Source organism: Cyphomyrmex costatus, unplaced genomic scaffold, assembly GCF_001594065.2.
Source record: "Cyphomyrmex costatus isolate MS0001 unplaced genomic scaffold, Ccosl1.0 scaffold273, whole genome shotgun sequence".
NCBI lineage: Eukaryota > Metazoa > Arthropoda > Insecta > Hymenoptera > Formicidae > Cyphomyrmex > Cyphomyrmex costatus.
Genome location: NW_017276833.1, coordinates 528448 through 553079, shown reverse-complemented (window position 1 = coordinate 553079; position 24632 = coordinate 528448). Strand labels below are relative to the sequence as shown.

The 24632-nt window shown below is 33.2% G+C and overlaps 1 protein-coding gene across 1 annotated transcript; it reads right to left on the bottom strand.

Moving 5' to 3' along the window:
* Positions 1 to 24277, bottom strand: LOC108774764 (Fatty acid synthase 3). Its single transcript, XM_018540947.1, has 23 exons — positions 24138 to 24277; positions 23678 to 24013; positions 23142 to 23386; positions 22887 to 22994; positions 14980 to 15118; positions 13775 to 14025; positions 13311 to 13542; positions 12358 to 12779; positions 11650 to 11943; positions 11309 to 11513; positions 11050 to 11210; positions 9637 to 9954; positions 8901 to 9406; positions 8356 to 8660; positions 7400 to 7801; positions 6250 to 7262; positions 5180 to 5421; positions 4007 to 4718; positions 2365 to 3199; positions 1311 to 1780; positions 929 to 1183; positions 596 to 841; positions 1 to 258 (listed from the first exon to the last, which is right to left on the bottom strand). Exons 2-23 carry the CDS (start codon positions 23907 to 23909, stop codon positions 79 to 81), a joined length of 7773 nt encoding a protein of 2590 aa, XP_018396449.1. The 5' UTR covers positions 23910 to 24013; positions 24138 to 24277; the 3' UTR covers positions 1 to 78.
* Between the last annotated feature and the right edge of the window lie 355 nt (positions 24278 to 24632).

Sequence of the window (24632 nt, the reverse complement as noted above, 5' to 3'; positions counted from 1 at the left end):
AACTTAAACTTGGTAAAAAGTACATACATATTTTTTTTTCTTTTAAATTAAACACATTACAGCCTTTTAAGCTGTAATTCAGACTCTTGTACGTTCTGTCTCTTCGGATTCGAACGGTCTATCTTCCGTTAAAAGTTTTCTAAATTCTTTAGGATCTTGCAACGGTTCTCCATTGATTGCAGCTATGATCTTGTCACTATCTAATATCGTTGCATGGTTGCCTTCAACGTAATGTACATTCACCTTGTCTCGCGTGATCTGAAAAGTTTTATTGCTGTTATTAGGTATCGATTATGGGAAATTAAGGTAAATATGAAGCTTAGGGGAGGCCTCCCCTAATGACCTGGATCTTGACATATGTTGTTAAGATCATAACCCTGAATGATCTTGAGGAAATCTTAACCGTCGGACCTCACTCGTTAAAAAGTTATGAACAAAAAAGGTTTAAGAAATAATGGTTCATTTTTGCTATTTAAGCCAAGGGTCGCATGACTTCTATAACTAACTCGATAACGAGTACTGAGGCATGCGCCTCGTATATAATCCGCTATTATTTAAAACCGAAGTTTATAAAAAGTACACAAGGACATATTACCTTGTGTAAGCCATAATCTTCTTCGGTCATATTGACAAATGGTTTCGTGGGTTTCAGAAGTGTTACAGGCGATCGTATCCATTCCAAAGATGACCAGTCGTATTTTCGGAGAGCGAGGATGTTCATATAAATAGTTGTATACAATGCTTTCCTAGTTTCGGTAATCGACATTTTGTCGGAAATGTGTGAAAAGAAAACATTTAATTTTTCTTCCCAGGTTGTACATTTCTCAAGATCTAAAAGTAACTGCAAAAAAATAAAATAAACAGGATATTGATAACAAGAAGGTCGTGATGATTAAATAATATCTTAATAACCGTTACTAAAATCTACCTTTCCGTTTGAAACTGATTGTATACTATCCATGATAGAAAGCAGGACATTATTTTGAAGTTCTTCTTCTGTAGTAGCTGGAAGGAATTGCTCTAACATCGTTTTTAATAATTCAGGAGCACCGTCAATCAACACTAGTCGACCGCTTAAACCATGTTTTTCTAATCGTTTCACTAATTCGAGGGCAATTAACGAACCATACGAATAGCCGACTATGGCGAAACCTCTTTGCTCTTCCGCTTTTGGCAAGACATACTGAAAATTCCAATGAAACGTGTCAGTCTGCATGAGCAAATATCTTTCGGAGAGCATTTGTTAAAAGAAATATTGAATGAATATCTTATTTTTTATTTATCATTTACATTCTTCCGCGTATACGTACTGGTAAAAGATGATCGGCGTATTCTGGTATAGACATGGTATTCGTTATTCCATATTGCAAAGCCGCTGCGGAAGGTCTGATTTTTGACGCTAGTGGATTAAATATCTGTCCGCAACCCTGTATACTCGGCAAGAGAAATACTTTTATTTTACGCGGATCCATTTTAGTTTGTAATTCCAAACAGGCCTTAGTAGGCAAATTTTCGTCGTACAAAATTTGAAGCAACAGTTGTATACCAGTTAGCTCGACTGTTTGCTCGTCGGTCTCTTGATTCTGTGCTTTCTGTCGTTCCAAATCCTTATCACGCATCTCCACCAATTTGGCGAAGTTTAGATTGCGCATGTCTTGCGCGGTGAGAAAGATATCATACTCACATTCTAGTATTCGTTTAATCTCTACGGCCATCAATGAGTTCATGCCAAGTTCGGTTAATGATATGTACTGAGCCACAGTCTTCGAATCATTTATATCTGTAAAAGTATCAAGAGATTAAACTTGATTATACCGAGTGGTGACCTGTAGTTTTTGACCAATAAAAAACCGATGGGAACAGGCTGTAACAATCAAGCTAAATATTGAGTGCTTCTATATAATTGCGTGTGAATTTACATACTACGTATGTAGATTTTTTAATAGCGCGTCGAATTCTTTTCAGATTTGAAATGCAAGCTCTAAACTATCTCAGTGATATCACGAGTTAATTGACTAACGATTTAACAAATTTTTGCCAGCATCCTCACCTTTAATCGCAATTTTCTGCTAAATCGTTCGAGCACAAAAATTAACATTAGAGCACATAATTAGCACTTAATTCTGGCATAGGTGCCGTTTTGATTTTTTGTGGGGGAGGGGGTACTAGCTTAACAGACATTATGCTTAGTTAGGAAATAATATAAAAAATTATAAAATATGTGATCTCTAAAAATATTGATTCGACCAATATACTCAAACTGTTTTAGTTTAAAAATAGAATGAATATCCTTATCTGCATATAATCTACAGATTCCTCATTTTGATTCTGTTCTAGAAAACTATTTTAAAATAACAATCTTACTCATTATATTTGCCACGACCTCTACAATGTCGATAGCTTCATAAGCACTTCCACGTTTCTCTGCCACTACCATGCAAGATACTACTGGATGGTTCTGCAACAAGAAGTTCTCCAGTTTTTCAAGACAGGAAGATACCGTTTGTTGCAAAGTACCGCCAGTGACGAGATCCTTGTTATTATCCTGCCAATCAGCGAGAAGACCAACTTCTCCTATCGCGCCCCATTGAATAGCCAGTCCCGGCAGACCGTTCGCTGCTCTATGCTCACAAATTCTCTCCATTATAGAGTTGGCCATACCGTAATTTGTTTGTCCAGCATTTCCCCTCCCGCAAGAAGCCGAAGAGAAAACTACGAACTGCTGAAGTTGCGGGCACAATTTTCTAGATAACTCATCCAGCATCTTCGTGGCCCGAGCTTTCGCTCTGAAAGTTTCTTCAAATGATTCCGGCGTTTGGTTCTTGCAGATGTAATCCTTCAGCACCACGGCAAGATTGAAAATCGCGTCGACCGGACCCTGTTTCTCTGCAGAATTTAGTATAAATTCACAATCCTTACGATTAGAAGCGTCTACTCCTGTGATGATAAGCACGTTCACGCCATAAGATTTCCACAACTCAACTTTTAGACGTTGATAACCGTTCTTTATTCCCGTTCTTGATGTTAACACTAAGTTTTTGGCGCCTCGGAGTATCAACCAGTCGGCTAATTCCAATCCGAAACCACCCAATCCACCCAGAATAAGATAAGTTTTATTACTGTCGCAGTAATATCGTGCATCAGCAAGAATAGGTTTCTTTTCAATAACCTTCTTCTCGTCGGAAATTTTCAAAAGTATCTGTAAAAGACATACAACATGGCTATGTTAAATTTTTTTTAGTTTCTCGCAAATTTTTACTTTAACAATAAGTTTAATAAAGGATCTTTTAAAACTTGAAAACTTAGGTGACTATAATAATATCAGGAGACTCGGTAGCATCTCCCGTCAAGTAGGGGAGACCGGGGCTCCATGGGTCACGGGGTATCATGGGTCATTGATTGTTTAGGAAGTCCAGAATGTTTAGATTGGTGCAATTGGTATCATATGATTATTATTTAGTTGCTCATATTATGAGTACGTTCCGAAATTTACTAGCAGTAACTGACAGCACTGCTTTATCATTCCAAAATAGAATTTCTTGTGCTGTCAGTTACTGAAAGTTACTATCCTACATAAATTGATCCTAGGAGATTACTGACTTCTGGCTATTTTTACTCCATCCCAAGAGGTGAGGCACAGGCAGTAAAAGCAGTATTGTGCGAAATCAAAATACGCATGGTCTTTTTTTAGCGCCGGGGCACTACCGTGTCTCCTGATAAGTGCTATAAGAAATAAAAAAAAGAAAAAAATTATGAATTCGTATAAATTGACATCGTACGAAATTGTAGATACTACCAAAAACAGTCTATACAAGGTTCTTTTATCTCCAGAAGAATTTGAGAAGGCTACGAATGCTGATATATTACATCAATTGGAACAAAAATATTAAAGAATTTCAAGACCGAAAAATTGTTCGGCGCTAAAAGGCTATATACGTAATATATTATATTATAAATCAAAATGACATATTTTGACGAAATCAAATAATATCCTATTATTTTTTACCTTCCCTATATGTTTTCCGGTCGTCATATGTCTGAAGGCCGTTTCCAATTCGTCCTTTTCAAAAACTTTTCGAACAAGTGGTTTAATCGCTCCATTTTTAAGGCCCTCATTTAACAAGTTACGTAGCTCCTTCTTTTCTTCTTCTGTCTTTTTATCCTTCGGTTCAGAGAAAAGCAAATTATCAATCAAAACCCCATGGAAACTGACTTCTTTTAAGAAGATCATCATTCCCAAGGGATTATTTGTAGCGAGATCAAACTTGCCGATTTCGAGGAAACGACCACCTACTGCCAGACAACGAACCGATGCTTGGAGCTTCTCCTCGGCTAATGAATTTAAAACAATGTCCACTCCATCGCCATTAGTTTTTTGAAGTATTATCTGCTCGAAGGTTGTGTTGCGCGAGTTGTAAATATGGTCATCCGGAATTGATGGAAACATCTCGCGAATAAATTTGCGTTTTTCAGGTGTTCCAACAGTAGTGAACACCTCACAGCCTTCGTGAAGAGCTAGATGTATCGCCGCCTGACCGATACCACCACTACCGGAATGAATGAGCACCTTGTCACCTTTCTTCATCTCGGCACGATGATAGAGCGCCAAATAGCATGTTGCATACACGCATGGCACAGTAGCCGCGTCCTCCAACGACCAATTGTCAGGCACATACCAGCACAAGTTTTCGTCCGGTTCAATGATGTTTGTTATACCTCTTATATAGGAAATATAATATATACATATATACGTAAATAGACACCCTATATGTGTGTGTGTGTGTGTGTGTGCGCGCGCGCGCGTATGTGTGTGTGTATATATACAGGATGTCTATTTTAACATATCGTAATATCTTGCTATTAAATTGATATTTTATGATATACTATTCCGACATTAATTATGCACAAGTGTATATAATTGAAAATGAAAAATGTACAAATATTTTTCGAACGACTTTTTGAAAAATATTGCATGTTAAGAGAGCCTTCACTACTTGTCATATCGTCATGCTTGAGCGCGAGAAATGTTCAGCTCTGTAATTAGCAATTGCAATTAATTTAAATTGTACCATTATTGGGATCTTAAGTCCGCTTTGACTTTTCAATGTATAACTTGTAAATATGAAATCGTATATACCGGATTGTACTTAATACAAATTGTATTTAATAGAAATATTACCTCCCACTGCAAAGACCCATCACGCGACGACCAGCGGTATCGATACCAGCATACTCTAAACCGATCGAGTACTCGTCGAATCGATCACGCATTATGTTAGTATCCAAAACGAGTTTTCCTGTGGCTAACATAACATCTTTAAAGTTGAGAGCCGAGTACGCCACATGGACTAGATTTTTTTTATTGGCATCAGGACGTATACTGCCCTCGATCCAACGAAGTGAGCTTAAGTCACTAAGTGCCTATTTTCCACCCACACACACACACACATACACATTTATACATATATATATATATATATATTATACAAAAATATAAAGTATTTACATTATATAACTGCATGGATAAAAGTAATAATATCAATAATAAGAATAATAATATATTATAAATGTACGTGTTTACGCACATCTATGCAGAATGTTTTATAATTATAAATAATGAACAAAAGAGAGCTACGAGCCTAACGAAGTTGATGTTTAATAATCTAACTAAGTAATACAAATACGAAGCCTATAATAGTCTAGCTTGGATCTTTTAATCGCTTATATATAAATTACCGCGGTACTATCACGAATTAAATTAAATTAATAATTAACTAATACGTAGTCCCCCCAAAATTGCGCGCCGAACAATCGTCGGTCTTTTGAAACGCAACTCTAATAATCTGAAAATACTAAATCTGGAAAATTATTCTTATTGCGAAAAATATTACCTCGGCCGGGAGTCGAACCCGGATACCTTTACGCGCAAGTGTCCTAACCAATTAGACTACCGAGGCCTTAGTAATATTCCTCGCAATAACTGGTATATGTGTGAAATGATAAACGCTTTCTTTCATTGGCTCATGATTTGATTTATGTAACACACGATTTCCCATTGATTTATTGTAAATTTTAACATTGAGAATGACCGTAGTCGAAACGTATGTATGTATATTTAACATATAGATATATCTAAGATAGATTATTAAACATCAACTTCGTTAGGCTTGTAGTCTTCTTTTGTTTATTTATTTTTATTGAATCTTATTATTTGTATATTTAGTTTGATAATTATGTTTTCTTACATACCATTTGATAAGCATACGCATGACGAACAAACTTTGGCTGTGGACTTGACAACGGTTGATGTCTGTAAGAACCCCATACTTTTTTCGGTTTCAATACATTGATTGGCAGATCTAACTGAAGCTGTTCCGAATAAAACCGGTTTTGTAGAGAAAACTTAGGAGCTTCGGTATCTTGTATCAATACACTTCTAATCATTTCTCCACCTGGTTCCTTTCTCAAACAGTTCACGAAGCCTAGCAAGCCACTTTCTAATTCTGCCTCACTGACGAGTATTATCCTCATCTCATTGGTTTCGCTTTCAATATTCATAAATGAATTCAACTTCTTGAGCCAGGTGAATTGATTGTTGTTAACATGGATGACTTCGGTTTTGCTGACCAACTGCTCTTTCTTTTTTAAAAGTACGACAGTCTCTTCGCCAATATTCTTTTCTAGAATCACATCTAAACCGTGCTTTGAAAGTGTTGAAAGATTCTCGAGCTTGAATTTTTCTCGTGTCAATACAAAACCGCCGTTTTTCAGTTTCAACAGAATTTCTTCTAATTGGAGGCTCTTATTTCTCGATAACAGCCCGATACCAATAGCAAGCATAAGATTATCTTCTTTAGATATTTTATTAATATCCGAAGTGATAACATTCGGGAATAACAAATAATCAAAACGATTAGATGGGGCTGACAGATGCACCTTCGCTTGAACCAAAGGCATTTCACCTAAAATCTCGGTGAGCATGGGTGATGCTAATTCATCCATCGTCACCTTATCGGAATCGTCGATCAACTCGATGGTTTTTATATGAATAGTTTGATGATATTCGAGTGCAATCTGCGTGGACAATCTAATCATCTCCTTCAAGGATATTTGTGCTCTATCGCGATGAGCTACGAATTTATATTCTTCGAGAACTGGGTCGTTTTTTAACTGGCGAGGTATGGCCGTAGCCTTAACACCACGGATTTCAACTCCCCCTGACATTATAGTTTCCCAATCTTTGTACACGCGTACGGGAAATTCTGAAACGAGAAATTTTCGATGATACTTCTTTTTTATGCATAATTATAATGATTATATTAAACTTATAAGTATAAAAGTTATATGTAGTAAAGAATATATCATAATTTTTATTTATTTTAAAATAATAATGAATTACGTCTGTTTTCTGGATCCAAATTTTGAACTTCTTGCTGGTGAAACTTAATATCAATCACGATCTTGCGTATTTTCGTAGGCACATATAAACCTCTCGTATCCATTCCAAGAATCATTATTTGTAGCATGTTGTCGATGAATGTTACCCAATTATCCATCCAAGCAATGTGCCCCTTATTCCCTGACAGAGATGCGCTTCTTAAGGAACGGAATATGCCTGAATATTGATAACCTCGTAATCTTAGCTCTTTGTAAATATCCTTAGTATTCATTATTTCTTCCTCATCATCTTCTTCTGGTAAAAGAGTAGCAGGTACCTTTTCTTGCGCTGGATTCTTCACGGCTCGAATCAATCCAGTCACAACTGGAGTGTTACCTTCCGATACTTCGAATCTTCCAGTACCTATAGAAATAATTATTATAATTAATTAAAATATTAATTAGAGAAAAAATATATATATTTTCTCTCAGGACTATAGTAACATTAAATTTAAATTGTGAATAATTCAAATGTAAAAATCAGAAAAACAAGAACTTGAAAAATTGATAATAAAAACAGAGGAGAGTCAAAAGACAGTTAATTATTTAAAATAATATAATAAATTTAGCACAACATACAAAGAAATCAACACAAATCAGAGTCAGAAATTAAAATAATTAAAATAATTAAATCCTATTTCAATATAATTTCACACAATTCGAGCAATTTAAAAAAATCAATCTTGAAATTTGCAAATTACATGACAATTGCATTATTTAAAACATGTCTAAATATTGTACATCCTAAATAAATAATAATCGTGATTGTTGTCACAATTAATGACTTTGTATTAGAATTATAAATTGTTATAAATGTAATTGAATTATATATATGTAAAAACATATCAATATAGTGGTAATAATTGTTAATCACAATAGCACATGTATTTTGTATTAATAAAAACATAATGAGATAACCTTTTTGAACCATTACTGTTAACTGAATACTGCCTTCTTTTGGAATATGGGTAGCACGCACAAAGCTGACATCTTCGAAAACGACTGATATCTCTGTATACATTTCCCCATGTAATATACCCATAGTTTCCCAAACCATAGCGAGGTATCCTATGGGAGGTATCAAATTCTTCCCATCAATAACATGACCGATCATATATTCATAGTCCTCTTCTGATGTACACACAATAACAGTTCTCTCCCCGGAAGTGACCTTCTTTTGCACTTTGTATGCTGTTACGTACCAGTCGTCAGTGTGTTCCCATCTTAAAGGAAATTAAATAATTTATTATCTTAGTTTCTCAACAAAGCACAATGAGATTCCTAAAATAATTTCCGTGCAACTTTTCTTTATATTCTTTATTAATTAATACTTTATAAGAATAATAATGAAAGATGAAAATTAATAAAAGATTGTAATAAATGATTAAATTATGATGCACTGAGCAAAAAAGTTTTTTTTGTTTAATTTTAGACAATCAAATATTTAGATCCCGCAAGTCTACCTGATAGAAGGTGCGATCATTGGAGTACCACGACTAACTGGATACTCAACAGGCGGATAAAGTTTCGCAATATCCGGTTGCAGTCCTGCGTTATAGAGCCTGCCGATTCCTTGCAGAAAAACGTCGACATTGTCTCTGTGACCGCGTTGGGTAAGCCCGATATTTGTGACCCCCGAACCAAGGGATCGTCTCAGGATGGCTTGTAAAAGACTGTGGGGCGCGATCTCAATGGTTATCGCATCCTTCGGGATCAAACGCGATGTTTCTTCGAACAATACAGGATTCAGAAGATTGTTTGTATGGTATTCGGCAGATGACAACTTGGCAGCTGTGGTGGACCATTTGTTGCGTGGTATAGAGGTGCTCACCCATTTTTTGCTGCGTGGCTTCGCTTCAGGAATTATCTCGTTCATATAAGCCAGAAGTTTTGGTCCGGCGGGTTGAATATAACGACTGTGATAGGGTATGTTGCTGCACGGCACTTCTTTCGCGAAGATTTGCTTAGCCTGATTAGATATATACATAGATTTAATTACGAGAAATATTACAAGAAAAACAATTTGGATAATATTTATAATTTGGCAATAAACAATTAATTAAAATTTATATATTTGCATATATTGTTTTGTTGTAACTAACACGCTGAAAATTATTTTAACATCATTTTGGATTGTAGTTGAAATCTCTCACTTAAATTTAGGAAAATTTCTGATAAGAAATGATACGTTAAACAAACCTGTAATTCGGCGACAAAATTTTTCATAGATTCAGCAGGTCCACTAATAGTACTACTATCTGAAGCATTATGACAAGCCACTTCGATGTCAGGTGGACATATATCTTTGATGTCCTCGTAGCCAAGACCTACAGCCGCCATCGAACCATAAATTACTTCAGTTTCTATAGACGCTAAACCCCTCGAGTATGATGACAAGATCATTTGTTCGGCGGTGAAACATCCGTCTGCGTAAGCACAACCAAGTTCTCCGACAGAATGACCAATAATATTATCCGGCACAATGCCCATTGATGTGAGAAGATCGACTAGACCAATCTATAAAATTTATATTATATCAAAATACGAAAAAATAGTAAGCAATCTTTTAAATTTAATGATTCTATAAGTTTAAAAAAATCTTAATTAAAAATTTTTTTAAAAGAAACAAACTGTCAATATGAGCCAACGCTAGTTCTCAGTGTGTACTTTTTATACAATTTATTCGGAATAAAATAAAACGTAAACGTTTTGATCTACGGTTAAGGTCCTCCTCAATATAAAAATAATAATTAAAATTAAGATATAAAGTTTAATAAATCTCCACCAATTTCCAATATGAATTTTAGCCTTGGATGGTAAGAATTAAATTTATTCAGAATCTCATCAATATTAACCCTGTCTGCAGCTAAAGCAATGTCATCAACATATCTTATATAAAACACCGGTGTCTCATTGAAAGTTTTTTTTAAAGAAACTGACTTTAAGTCCTGCATCACGATATCCGCAACTATAGAGGATAGTAGTGAATCAGTACATCAAAGGTTTATCTATAAAATTTGTCATTAAACATGAAGGATTTGGAATTTAAAATTTAAGTGCTTTAAAAAATTCTGTTTTAGAAATGTCCGTATTTTATTCTATATATTTCACTTCTTCGATATTCCGTCTAAAACCAGATCTATTGGTATATTGGTAAAAAGTGATACTAAAGATAAAAGAGAGACTTCGTCAGAAATTGTCAATTTAGAAATTCTTTTAGTCAAAAAATAACTGTTAATTATAGAACTTTCAGTCGATGATAAACTTTTGTTGATGATCTTATGTAAGAAAGATGCTAAATTGTGAAGAGAACTTTCAACAGATGAAACGATAACTCTCAACGGATATCCAGTTTTATGAATCTTAGGTAGACCATAAGCTCATGGTAAGACTGGCATGAAACAGTTTAAATTATTGTAATTATAATTCGAAAGATATCCATATCGCTTTTAATAATAACTTTAATTAAGTAATAATTTTATTAACTAGATTACGTCTTTAAAAAAATGTACGGAGCCTGTGAATAACACTGATAATATATAATTTATTAGAATTTATAATAATTATTAAAGAAATAATACGAATATTATAGTTATTGTATATGCAACTCACCTGTACTGCCGCGATACCCACAAATGAATGTAAAATATTATCGAAAATAGTTTTATCTTTATTTGTTAGTATATTTATAATATCTACACCATGAGGTCGTAAGGCGGCATCACATTTCTGAATAGCTTTGGCAAAAACAGGGAATCTCATCAAATCGATACCTGAAATTAACAAATATATCGAATAAACATAAAGAAGAAAATATAATTATTAAGAAAATATGTATATAATTAGAAAGAAATTAACACTATATACATACCCATACCAGGCCACTGTGATCCCATACCGGAAAACACGAACCAAATTGGTCTCGCAGTTCCTAAGTAATTTTCTACTTCCCTTATGGAATGGTCCGCCTTAGAGCCAATTACCGTGTATCCTCTATACAGATGACCTTGGATATCATCAAAATGAATGTCATGCAGCAGACGGATATACTCAGTATCTACCGGATGTCTTTCGATCTACGAAAATAAAAACGTAATTTTCTCCAATCGAAGGTGAATATCTCAAACATTTGGCATTATGTTAATTTCTTTTTCGAGGAAATCTTGTTTTTTTTGTCTCAAATATCTTGGTTCTTCATTGATTTTTACTTACATCGTCTAAGAATACTTTAACGGAGTCCTCTGTACGTCCAGATACTGTTACGAGTCTCGGTAAATCATCAGATGGTGCGCCATTGTTAATTTTCTTTTTCGGATGAGATTTCAATACGATATGACAATTGGCACCTCCAAAACCAAAAGAATTAATACCCGCGTAACCACCTTCCCAAGATGTTGATTCGGTGACGACTTTGATCCTGCCATCTTCAAGAGCTTTCAAGCCTTCTCGTGGTCGGTTGTAATACAAATTAGATGGAATCATTCCGCTTTCCATTGCTATTATTACCTGTAATATATGTTGATTTAATGAATTTAATGAATTACTATAGCATAAATCTAGCTATATAGTCGCCCTTTTACCCTTTCCCCTTTTTAAGGGGAATAACAATCCATTTGTACACTTCGAATCTTGCTAAAATCGACTTTAAATTCGAAATTTGGTCATTTTTTCACATTAATCGGGCAGTATTTCTTAAGGCGTATATCGTAGAGCTAAGTGAATTATTGCATCGTGTTCAGTGATCAAAAAGACATACAGTACCACATTTAAAATTCGGATTAAGCATTTTTGTATCAAATCAAACATGTATTAAAATGTTTTAAAATTAATTTTAAAATTAAGTTTTTTTATTTCATAAGGTTTTCAGATCTAAATTATAAACACAATATTTTTTTTATAAAAAAAAAAAAAAGGAGAGACCTTGGCAACTTGACATAGGCCACTAGCGGGCTCGGCATGACCCATATTTGACTTAACAGAACCGATCAGTAAAGGAGTAGGTCTGTCTTTCTCGAAGAAGACTTTCTCAATCGCGTGAAGTTCTTCAGGATCGCCGACTTTCGTGCCAGTACCATGACATTCCATATAGAACACATCGTTCGGTGATAGATTGCAATCCTTGTAGCATTCTTTCAGCAATGTGGCTTGCATCGCGCTCGACGGAAACGTGATGCCCTGTTCCTTGTAACCATCACAGTTTGTCTTACCGTAGACTACTGTAGCGTAAATTCGTTTCGCATTCTTCGCTTTCTGTAGATATATAACTGAGATTGTTTCGCTGCGAGCATAGCCGTTCGCGTCGGAATCAAATGATTTACTGCGGCCATCAGGCGACAAAACCCCTGTAATCATAATTATTATAATGTAAACAAACATAAAAAAATAGTCTAGCTATTATATCTTCAATTTTTGGTAGTCTCAGTATTTTATACCGAGACTACCATGTCTTCTGATATATACACGCGCGCGCGTGTGTGTACATGCATTGAGACTCTTGAGAAAATATTCGTATAAAAGCACTTATATATATGTACTTTACGTTTCTCTCTAACTTATTGTACTTTATATAGAATTGAATATTATTATGAATTCTTATTGGACCGCTAAAATTCAAACCGAATAAGACAATGCCACGGCAATCTAAGCTGGATCACGGGTGTTTCTAAATAATTGCGTGTGAATTTATATACTATATATGTAATTTTTCGATTGCGCGCCGAAATTTTATTTAGAAGTTTTATATTTAGAAGCACCCATGATCCAGCTTAGACTGCTGTGGCATTGTCTCATTTCAATTTAAATATTATTAACTTCTTGCGCAATATTCATAGAGATTCATGTAAAAAAAATATGATCGAAGACGAGGATTATACCAAGACGAAAAAATTGTAGCGATACATAGGGATGAAGACACAGATTTGATCCACCCACAAGAGCAGCGTCACATTGACCGTCTTGCAAAGATCGATAAGCATGTTCCAACGCAATTAAGCTCGAGCTACAAGCGGAATCTAAAGTGTAAGATGGCCCAGTCGCTCCTAGCCAGTAGGAAATTCTATTCGCTAACATGGCTCTGCTGCATCCGGTAATTCCAAAGCCATTTACCTAACCGTAATCAAGAATATTAAAAGTAGAAAATTTGAATTTATACGTGTGATATTCTCTATACTTTATTATTTTTTATTTTTAGTAATGAAATGAACGTGTAATTAAACGTTTCATAAATAGAAAATCTAAAATTAGAAAATCTTTCTATATCTAAATTTGAGTTAACAAAATAAATCTTCAGTTTTCTGACTCGTTTAGCTGTCGCGTGTTAATAGTAATGAAGACCTACCTGTAATTTTTCGTAAAACCAAGTTTTCTCGGATTCAGAAAAACATGCACCCACAAAAACGCCAGTTCGTGAACCACGTAACTGCTTTGGATTAACTCCCGCATCAATGATGGCTTCGTAAGCATGCTCTAATAAGATTCTGCACATCGGATCCATCGTGTGCGCCTGTTTAAAGTGAACACCAAAAAACAGTGCATCGAATTTGCCAACATCGTTAATCTTTCCTGTACGCTGAGGGATATCTGGATGATCTGTTGACATTAATAAAATCATAATAAGTCATTCAATGTTTCATTATGCAATTATACGGAGTGTCCCATTTTTAATAATGACCTTAAACATTTCTTCAACAACGTATTTAGAAAAATATTTATTTATTAAATAGAAGTTGTATAATTTGAAGGGGAGCAAATAATGGTAAAATTAATTTGCGAAAAAATTAACTTTTCAAAGTTACATATAGATTATCGCAATTTTTAAATAAAATTATATGATTTTTTATAATATAATATGATTCTCTAATTATTCTGCATACGAAAGTATTGAGGTAGAAATATTGAAAAATCAATAGTTTTTAAATAATTTATATTTTATTTTGACATATATTAACATAAAATATCCATAAACTTTTGATAGTCATGCTTTATACATAATAATAAGATGTATTGATTGGTGAAAAAAATATGTAGTTGTTTATAAAAGATTAAATATTTTGCAGAATGCAACTACTATATTTTTTTATATAAAAATTTTTTTTAAACTTTTTCTCTAAAATTATTTGAGAGATATTTGAGGTCATTATTTAAAATGGAACAATCTATACACACGCACGCACGCACGCACGCACACACACACACACACACAATATGTAAGCGTATTATTTCATATGATTTTTCGGAAAAATATTTATAAGGAAATATTTGTATGTATAATAAATTGATATTTAGTATATGATTATTATACATAACAATACATTTATTTATTAATTCGGTGCAAGAACTGATAGTTTTAATGATATGGATGTTATCTTTTATTTATATATTTATTTATATATAGGGTCTACAAGTTTGCTTCCGCCGTTTTCATATAGATAGTTTTATACCTGTAAAAACGGCGGGAGCAAACTTGTAGACCCTATATATATATATATGTATATATATAGCCATCAAAATTATTATACTATTTTCTGCTAATTTATTAATTACCTAATTTCCATCGACGATCGTCATCCGTAACCATATCTACTTTATTTAGCAAATTGTTTTTGAGCTCCTCCACATTTTTTGATTCTGGAAATCTACCGGCAATACCAGAAATAACGATTTCTTCACCTGGTTCGGGTATCTTGTAACCTTTCGTAAATAATTTCTTTGTAGGCATCGTTCCCAAGATCTTCAAATTTCGTTAATTCAAAGAAAGAAACAATATTTCTAAAATAAATTAATAAAATATTATTTTTGCTTATCAATTGAGACATTTCTTAATTCATCAATTATAAAATATATTTACAATTATTTTCTTATTTTATATTCTTGTACAGTAATTTATAATTTATTTTATTACAGGCAGCTTATATAATAAGTTTATCAATCGATTCTGTGAACGATGACTCGTAACTGAAAGACAAGACAGCGGAAAACAGTGAGTTTTTATATAACGAAATACATCCCTACCTCCTATGAATTTCATATTACTTTGAACTTCCTTCAAACATTTGCATTACTCGTGAGAAATAAATCAAAGCATTTTTTTTCGAAAACTTAACTTACTGTATTGTAAGTATCAAGAGACGCAGTAGCGTCTCCAGCCATGTTCAAAAAACTACTAGTTAATTTAAATTTAAAAGATTAATAATAGATCAGTTACTTTTCATGGTAATATATTATTATTAGATAAAAAGGTCTAAATTTTTGAGGATTTTTTTTTAACATGACCTTTTAGATATTTATCGTAAGAGTTTAAAAAAGAATGCTTCATTATTATATAAGAATACAGATTGAATTATGACGAATTCTATTAATACACAATGCAAAATATAATAACATTAAATAAGAAAGATAGAATTTATTTGTACCTATAATCAAAATTTCCAGATTCAGAGGTAATAAATATTATTCAACCGTTATAAATATGTATGTAAGTTTAGCATTTATATTATTTTTTACATATAATTTTTAAAATAAAATAAAAACAATATTTATAATATAATACTTGTTAAGACGATCTGTTTCAATTCTTTTCCCTTATGCAACTGACAATAAGTTATATGTAAAATTAATTAAGCAATTATGAAACGAGTTGCAAGACTAATCTCAACTTTATTCTGTATAAATAATAATTTATGAAGCTACGAAATATATATATATATATATATATATATAAGCAGACTTGACCAAATAAAAAGACATACTGTTCAACGATATATATATATTACGAATATAAAACCTCTTTTGTAATGTTTTTTTCTTGCTGCTCGTATAATGAATATTCGGCATGGCAGGGACACAGAAGTCAAGGGTGGCCGGATATCACATCAGAATACATTACATATGTTATCATCCTCTATTAGTTACATTGATACATACCGTTATACCAGTGTTGCAATATCATGCTACAGATTATTTACAATTTGTTTTTACTAAAAAAAACTATAGCATTTCGTTTCAATAAAATTACTACAAAGAAGAAAGAGAATGAAATTACTTCAAAGAGTAACTATTTTTTTAAATGTGACATAAATCATACAATACTGTAATTAAGATATATCTTTATTGTTTTCACATCCGTTTTAAACTAAATTGTAAAAATACAAAAATTGTACTTTGATATAAAAAAATATATTATAGTATTATGCTACACATATTAATATCAATTTACATAATATAATCATATAAGTACAGTTACTATTCTTATTTATAGATAAAAATAATCCTTATAAATTTATAGTGATTGTACTTTAGGAAAATAAAGCTTAATGTTACCTATGAACATTGTTAAAATTTAGAATCCTGATACGAAAAAAAGTCATTATGTATGATTTGACCTTTAACCCTCTGATCGTTTACAATGCATTAGATTTATTCAACATAAATTTTTATTAGAACATTAACAATCCATCTGATGCATTCTCTCTGTTATATAAAGTTATTAATACATTTATAAATAAATAAACGCATCTAACAATATATTATATAAACAAATTTATTTATTATAAATTAAAAAAAATAGTATTAAATATACAGAAAAAAACTTACCGATCAGAGAGTTAGAAATATGGCAAGTATTTGAGATCTTCATTAAATATTATACATAGCATGTGTTTTAATGAAGCGTTTGGGTTTTATTTAAAAAAGTGTAATAATATTATAAATAAATACTGTCCTGTTTTTAACTAATCTGTTCCAGACGTTATTTTTGTCGTAATAATTGCTGTTTATAAACATATGTAGAACAGCTTTTTAACCAAGATGTAATGTCAAGATTAAATTAAATGTCTCATATATATATTTTAGTATTTATGCACTCCAGCGAAGTGCACTTTTTTCTCTTGTCCGTCTAAAGCTTCCATTAAACTTGATGTAAAACTAAATTCGGAGCTACTCTCGTCTTCTTGGCCTCTGAAAAAATTATATAATTAATAATCTGTTATATTTAAATATTTCAGTTTTTTATATATCGATTTTCTCTAAAATAAAGAGAAGACATACATTGTATCGAGACTTGTTAGACTGCCGTTCATTGTTAGCATATTGATAAAACCATTTATTTTTAATAATTCGAGATAAGAATTAATAGTGGCCACATAAATTCCTTTTGAACCAGCTGTGCCTAAATAACGTGGACTAGATAATTCGATTAAAATACGTTCAGGATTCCTTTCCGAAGAACTATATGCTTCTGTATCGAGTTTCACAATCTCGACAGACGAGAAATGAATAATAAATAAGTACGGTTTGCAGAATGCTAAAATAAGGTAATCAGCCATGTAATTGATATGCGACATTAATATGGTATAAGAAAAACAATATCTACCAAAGGTAAAATTATATTTACCAAAAGCAAATGGCAAATGATTCCACACTGGATCAACAGCGCGTGTCCTTCTACCATTTTCGTCTACAAATACACCAAACTCATTGTAGCACAATAGAAGTTCCGCTGTGTTATACATATTGGAGATATTCAGAACACACACAGGAAATATGCCAAGTTTTGCTGCACCCGATATTGCCGCTTTAATTGAGCTATTATCTTCTTCTGGGAATTCTGTGAATAAATGTTAATTGTTTCATGTTATTTTTCTGAATTGTATTTTTTGTTTAAATAAAAATATCATAAGTTTACTGTTCGTATCATGAGAAATCACTTACTAGTTTAAAAATTATGTGTAACATATAATTTTCTGTATGTGTACTTACCATCTACAACGTAAGTTTGCAGATCAATCTGTAAAAATTTGTGACATCCTACAATAAGACGATTTGTAGTAAATATGGCACAACTGCAAGGCTCCTGTGTATCAAATTCACGAAGCCCGACGAATTCCCCGAAATCTTCCCCGATTCTCCATTTCAATAATCTGTATTAATACATAAAATATTAAGTATAGAATTATATTTCAATACTGTATTATGTTCATAAGTGCAATAAAAATTACATACATCACATGAGATGTGGTTGCGGCGCATAGTATATCTCCTTGTAATTGATAAAGATGGCAACTATCAGAGATAGATAGTACAGTCTTTGTACTGATTGCTGGTCTAGAACAATCGGCGGCCAACGCATTATTCTTCAGTAGCCTCAAGTTACAGTACACTAATTCCCTGTATTCACCGGCTATCATTAAAGCCAGATCCAAATGGGAATGTAAAGAGAGCTGGTGTACTTGTTTGACACCGCGAATTGTAGTGAGCGTTCGAGATTTCGAAGCATAATATGAAAAAAGGCCTTCTTTCGCACCTAGCAAAAGTACATTTTCCGCACCCAGATCCACAACACAGTTCAAATCCAACTAGAGAAATAAACGGAGTAGTTTTAATATAAAATTAGAAAACGAGAAACTAATACGAAATTCTATATAAAAAAATACTAATAACTATAGGAGTCGAATTTAATTTGTAAAATGAAAAATTCTTAATTTCGCTATTTTGTATCAGATTTTGTAAAATTGATATGTGATGATTTGATTCAATCATCTTAACATATCACTCACCTGGTGTTTTTCTAATCTAAGTATAACTTGATACTTTTTACATTTTGATGTAAGATACGAATTTTGAACAGTAACAGTCTTTAAAGTTTCAAGCCATTTCTTTTTATAAGCTTGACTCAATGCCATGATGTCCAATCTAGATGAAGGCCAACAAGTCGTCGCAGAATTTGACTCTATTCTAAAGATAAAAGGGCTGTCAGATTTTGCTGTATCCAATACGTCGGGATGTTGCACTACTTCAGAAACGTTAAAGCCATTTTCTATTAAATTTAAACGACTGATTGGTGCCATCCCCGCACATGGTTCACGCTCGTAGAGGCACAGGCACGGTCCTTCCAACTTCAAATACTTTCTCTCCCAGCAAGATTTTGATTTACTAGGAACTTTTACCCATCCTTCCATAGAAATTTCATTCTCTTTACAAGGAGTACTTTGTAGATCCTGCAAAAGATACATATGAATATATAAATTGTGTGTGTTATGGAAGTCATGACATTAAGAATAATAAATTTAATTTTTTACTGTATCTGGTTTATCCGGCTGATCTATCGCCAAAGTCTGAACGCTATCTCCGATTGATGATAAACTTTCATCGCTATCCCTATGAGATTTATGATAGTATTTAGGTAAACCACTTGGTAAGCCACAATTGGCAGGTACAGATACCGCGCATTCTAAGTGCGTCATGATTTGACACTCACTGCAGGTCGCGGCACGTTTTCCAAACTGTACAGCCTCTGGACATGCTGCGCACTTTCCAGCACGCATAGGCAATCCAACATTAAATCTATGTGGAATATTGTGTCCTATCCTTTGCGGAGATAACTGCCTAAGTAAGGAGGTACTAATTTCTGTGATATCCTTCATCTTTTTGCCTTCGCATTCTGGTTTCGTTGGAGACGTAGGTGCAGATACAGGCGCGGAAGCAATCTGAGCTTTCTGGATTAATAGCTGATCTGTCAATGTCCTCACCTTTGCTTGTTCTTTAGCGAGCTGATTCTCCAATTCGCGATAACCCACGGGCATGCCCATACCTATAGGTGGTACGTTCTCTTTCTGTTTCATACCAAGTATTTCGCATATCTTCGTTTTCTTTTTCTTACCACCTCCTTCCAATTGAAATTGCAAGTAATCAATCAGCTTAGTTTGTTGCTGTGTAACACTTTCATACTTTATCTCTTTCTTTTGATAGAATTGTCTCATCTCTTCTATGACGGTTTCCAACTGTGCTATTCTTGACCTCTGTTCCTGACACTGATCTATGCTATTCTGCATATCAGCCATAAGCCCGAAATTTAGCTCCTTCAATTCGTGCACTCTCGTCAAGTATTCGCTGCTTTCTTCTTTCACGACTCTCAACTCTTCTTTAACAGCTTCTAAAGAACGACCCGTTTCCGAGAGATCGCATTCCAATTCATCACACTTCGTATTCGATTCTTCTACTTGCATAGTGAGTTCCTGAACAAGTTTCTTATACTGATCCCTTTGAACGATAAGACCGTCTCTCTCGCTTTCTATATCACTTGTTTCAGATTCCAATTGTTCAATGTTACGCTCGGCAACTATTCTTCGTGTTTTTTCCTCGTTCTGCGTAATATGTGCTTCGCGAACTTTTGTCTCGGCAGCTTCTAAGTCTTTTTGTAGTTTCATTTTATCCTGAATCAGCATATTCTCGCGTGTTTCATGATCACTTGTTAATCTTTCGTAGTCCGTCAACTGCTCTTCTAACACTGTACAGGTCTCCTTTAACAACTCAATATTTATTTCATACCCTTTAACATCCTGTTCTAATTTTGCGATTTTAGACTCGAGGTCAGTCTTCTCTTCATTATGTCTAGCGACTATCTGTGTCAAACGCCTATTCTCGGCATTCAGAGAATCGACACGCTCTTGATTCGATCGCATTTGCTTACGAGCCACATCCAATTCTCTACGTAACGACGCACTAGAAGTTTGCAATTCTTCGATTTGATGATTAGCTTGGGTTAAAGCCTAAGAAATATAAGAAATTAATTAAGAATAAATAACAAAAAAATGTAATAAAAGTAGATTTTCCTTATATTTTAATTTCAATAAAAAAATTAACAAAATTTTAATAATTATTAATAAATATTTATAAGAAATATACTCTTTGTGCTGAATCTGCTTGCATTTTATGCCTTGATGCCTCTTTTGTAATATCATTCAGTGATGTCTTCATGATATTTAATTCTTTCATTAATTTCTTTGAATTTTCCTCTTCTTCTTTTACTTTACCATTTAATTTTTCTAGTAACTTTTGTTTCTCTTCCTGTAGTGTTTTTATTTTATCTTCAGCTCGCTTAGCTTCTCTTACAGCTATACGTTTATCTAAGTTAGCATCTGATAACTCTTTTTCTTTCTTCCATAAATTCAACTGAACTTGTTTTGCCGTTTGTTTTTCAACTGTTATTTCTTCCCTTAACGTTTGAAGTTGCTGCTTCAGTTTTTCTACTTCTTCTTGTTTATGAAATACTTTTGTATCAGTGGCTTCAATAATTGTTTTGCGAGTTACAGCTGGTACTTCGTCTAGTTGTTTAAGAACAGCATTTTCTGTTTCTAACTTTGTAACACTATTTTCTAAGCGTTTTAACAATTCTTCTAAATTGCACACTTTGCGTAATTGTTCCTCTGCAATTAAATAATAATTAAATGACAGAATAGTATAAAAACTATAAAAGAATAATTCTATGTATAATTTTGTTTACTTTCTTTTTCCACAGAGTCTTGTAATCTCTTTTGCAATGCAATCTTATCTTGTGCTGCTTGCTCTAAATTTACAGCAAGCGCTTCACTTTGCTCCAAATTCATCATAGTTTCATTTAGATCAGATTTGGTAGCCTATAAAACAAAATTATTGGGGATTCAAATTTAAATACATATAATTAAAATAAATGTGATAATCTTAGGCTCAATAGATTGAATCTAATGGTGTGTATTAATGCTTATATGAGCCAACACAGGATGTTTGTGTAATATTAACACTTTTATTGATAAATTTTGTAAACGTTTCTCTCTCAACCGTAATTTATTCTATATTCATGTGCTGAGGATCCGAAATTGGGATCAAAAAACAAAATTTATCAATAAAAGCTTTATTATTACAAACGAACTGTGTTGACTTTTATAGGCATTAATATACACTATTAATTTAAATATAATATAATAAATAAAACGGACTATTAAAGCTAAGTACCACTAGATAATTATTATTTAATATAGTTTGAGTTAGCTAATTATTTTTCTTTTTTCCATAAATTTAACTGAGCTTGTTCTACAGTTTGCTGTTCAACAGTTATTTTTCTCTTAATGTTTGAAGCTACTACGTCAGTTTTTCTGTGGCGTCGAGTGGCTCACCGCTCGGCGCGATTGACTCGCGATCTGTAGACCCGAGTTCAATCCCACGTGCGCCCAAAACGCGATTTTTCGCGTTTAATGAGCCAAAAAATGGCTCCATCTGGTGATCAAAAAGACCTATGATCATCAGCGCCGTTCGGATTCGGCGTTAAACTGTAGGTCCTATACATTTAGATGACTTACTTGCAATTGTTGTTTTAATTGCTCATTTTCAAGATTTATCCTTTCCAATTGTTCTTGCATAGTTGTAAGTAATTGCTCTGATGACTTTAAATCATCTATCTGCCTCGCTCTCTCTTGCAGTTGTTTACGCAAAATTTCAATCTCGGTGTCTCTCGCCGGTAACGTGGCTTGTATAGTACGTAACTGTTCCTGACAATCTTTTAATTCATTTTGAGCAAGTTCTAAAGCGACATTTAATCTTGATTCGCGACAATGATTTGAATCCTGCTCGTTTCGTAATCTAGTCTCGAGATCTACGTTCTTCGCTGTTTCAAAGTCTAATTTTGCTCGTAAATCAGCCAATTGATTATGAGCGCGTGTAGCCATCTCCTCTAACTTAATTTCTACACCTTGAAAACTTTGTCTACTTAATTCACGCGTTTTTGCCAAGGATTCCTTATATTGTGCCTAAACATTTATTAATAAAGAATTAACAATATTAATATATCAGCCTCAATTTGCATTTATATTTTGCAGTTAATAACATTACTTAATAGATAATTATATTATGTTGCATTAATTTATATTATTACATCATTAAATATTGTTACCCACTTGAAATACACGCAATTTATCCAATTCTGCATTTGCAGTTTGCAGTTCACCTTCTGTCCTTTGTAAACGTGAACTCATTTCATTATTACTTGTGCATAAGTCTGTAATTTTTGAAGTTTGTGCTTCAATATGCTTATTTAAATGTGCAATTTTGTCTTTTTCTGCATTTTCCCATTTCCGTTTAGCATCTCTTATTAATCCAAGCGCTCGAGTTTCTAAATCTCTCCTCTCTTGTCGCTCTAATTCTATCTCAACAAATAGATTTTAAGTTTTTGTCAAGCAATAAAAATATTTTTCATATTAAAACATGTTCAGATTCTCACCCGAGTACTTCCCGAGTATCATGTCATCCTTGTTTAACATTCAGTAAATAATAAGGATAGAATGATATCTAGATAGTACTCGGATGAGAATCTGAACATAGCCTTAAGTGAAACAATCATAAGCTATAAAATTTATACTTTTTTTCACAAATGTTTGTATCAATTTGACAATACATGAATTCAATTGCTATAATTGTTATATTAATTACATACCTAACGTCCTTTTAATACCAGCTAGTTCTGATCTTGTACTTATCAATTCTTTCTCAAATATGTCCTTCTCCTTATTCGAAGCTTCTAATTTTCGTGTTTTCTCCTCTACCTGAGATTCTACTTGAGAAATACGCCAGAGATTCCCCCTGACCTGATCCTGTAATTCAAGTATATTCTTTTGCTTCTCTTGAACTTCTTTCGCTTTCTCATCTAACTTTGTTTTAAACTCCATTTTTTCTTTAGAAAATTTGTCTGGCTGCAGATGTTTAGGCAATGAATATTCTAAGTATGAAGAACATCCTGCGCTTGACTGAGCTTCAGTTTCTGGAGCACCAGCTACAAAGACTAAAATTATATAACGTAGAAAAAAAAAAAGAAAAAGAAAAAAAAATATATATATATATAAAGCTCTTTAACTAAATTAATATAGATATCTATCTACAATTATATAGATACAAACCCAAACTTCTCCTAATGTCAGCTAAATCTGATCTTACAGCCACTAATTCCTGTGCTAGCTTATCTTTTTGTTTTACGCTTGTATCCAGTTTCTTTTCATCCGGATCGCAGAAATATTTAGATTTACTGTAAGGCTTTTCACTGGCCTCCAATGTCTTATATCGCTCATAGCGAGATCTCTCATTTCTGCCCAACTCCATGATTATTTTTGAATTGCGTAATTATAGTCGAATACGTTTAATCATTATTCATTGGTCTGTTTTCTGTGGATAAACTAGTATACACTTTTGAAACTTAAAGTGAGACAAGTGTATATACGATATTTGACGAAAGTTTCGATACAATTTAGAACAGAAATGAACACAGACCTCATAACGGCGACCAACGGCGACGATCCGACTCATTACAAATGTCTACATCAAAAGTTAATCAAAGTTTAACGTTAATTCACGTCGTCACTAATCGTCACTAAACTGCACTGGACTTGACTTCAACT

Excerpts from the sequence above, each read along its gene's own strand:
- LOC108774764 (XM_018540947.1), bottom strand. The coding sequence starts at position 23,909 with ATGGAGTTTAAAACAAAGTTAGATGAGAAAGCGAAAGAAGTTCAAGAG. Across the intron at positions 23,387-23,677 it reads TGGTATTAAAAGGACGTTAG|AATTAGAGCGACAAGAGAGG; the intron begins GTATGTAATTAA and ends TTGTTGAGATAG. Across the intron at positions 842-928 it reads AATCAGTTTCAAACGGAAAG|TTACTTTTAGATCTTGAGAA; the intron begins GTAGATTTTAGT and ends ATTTTTTTGCAG.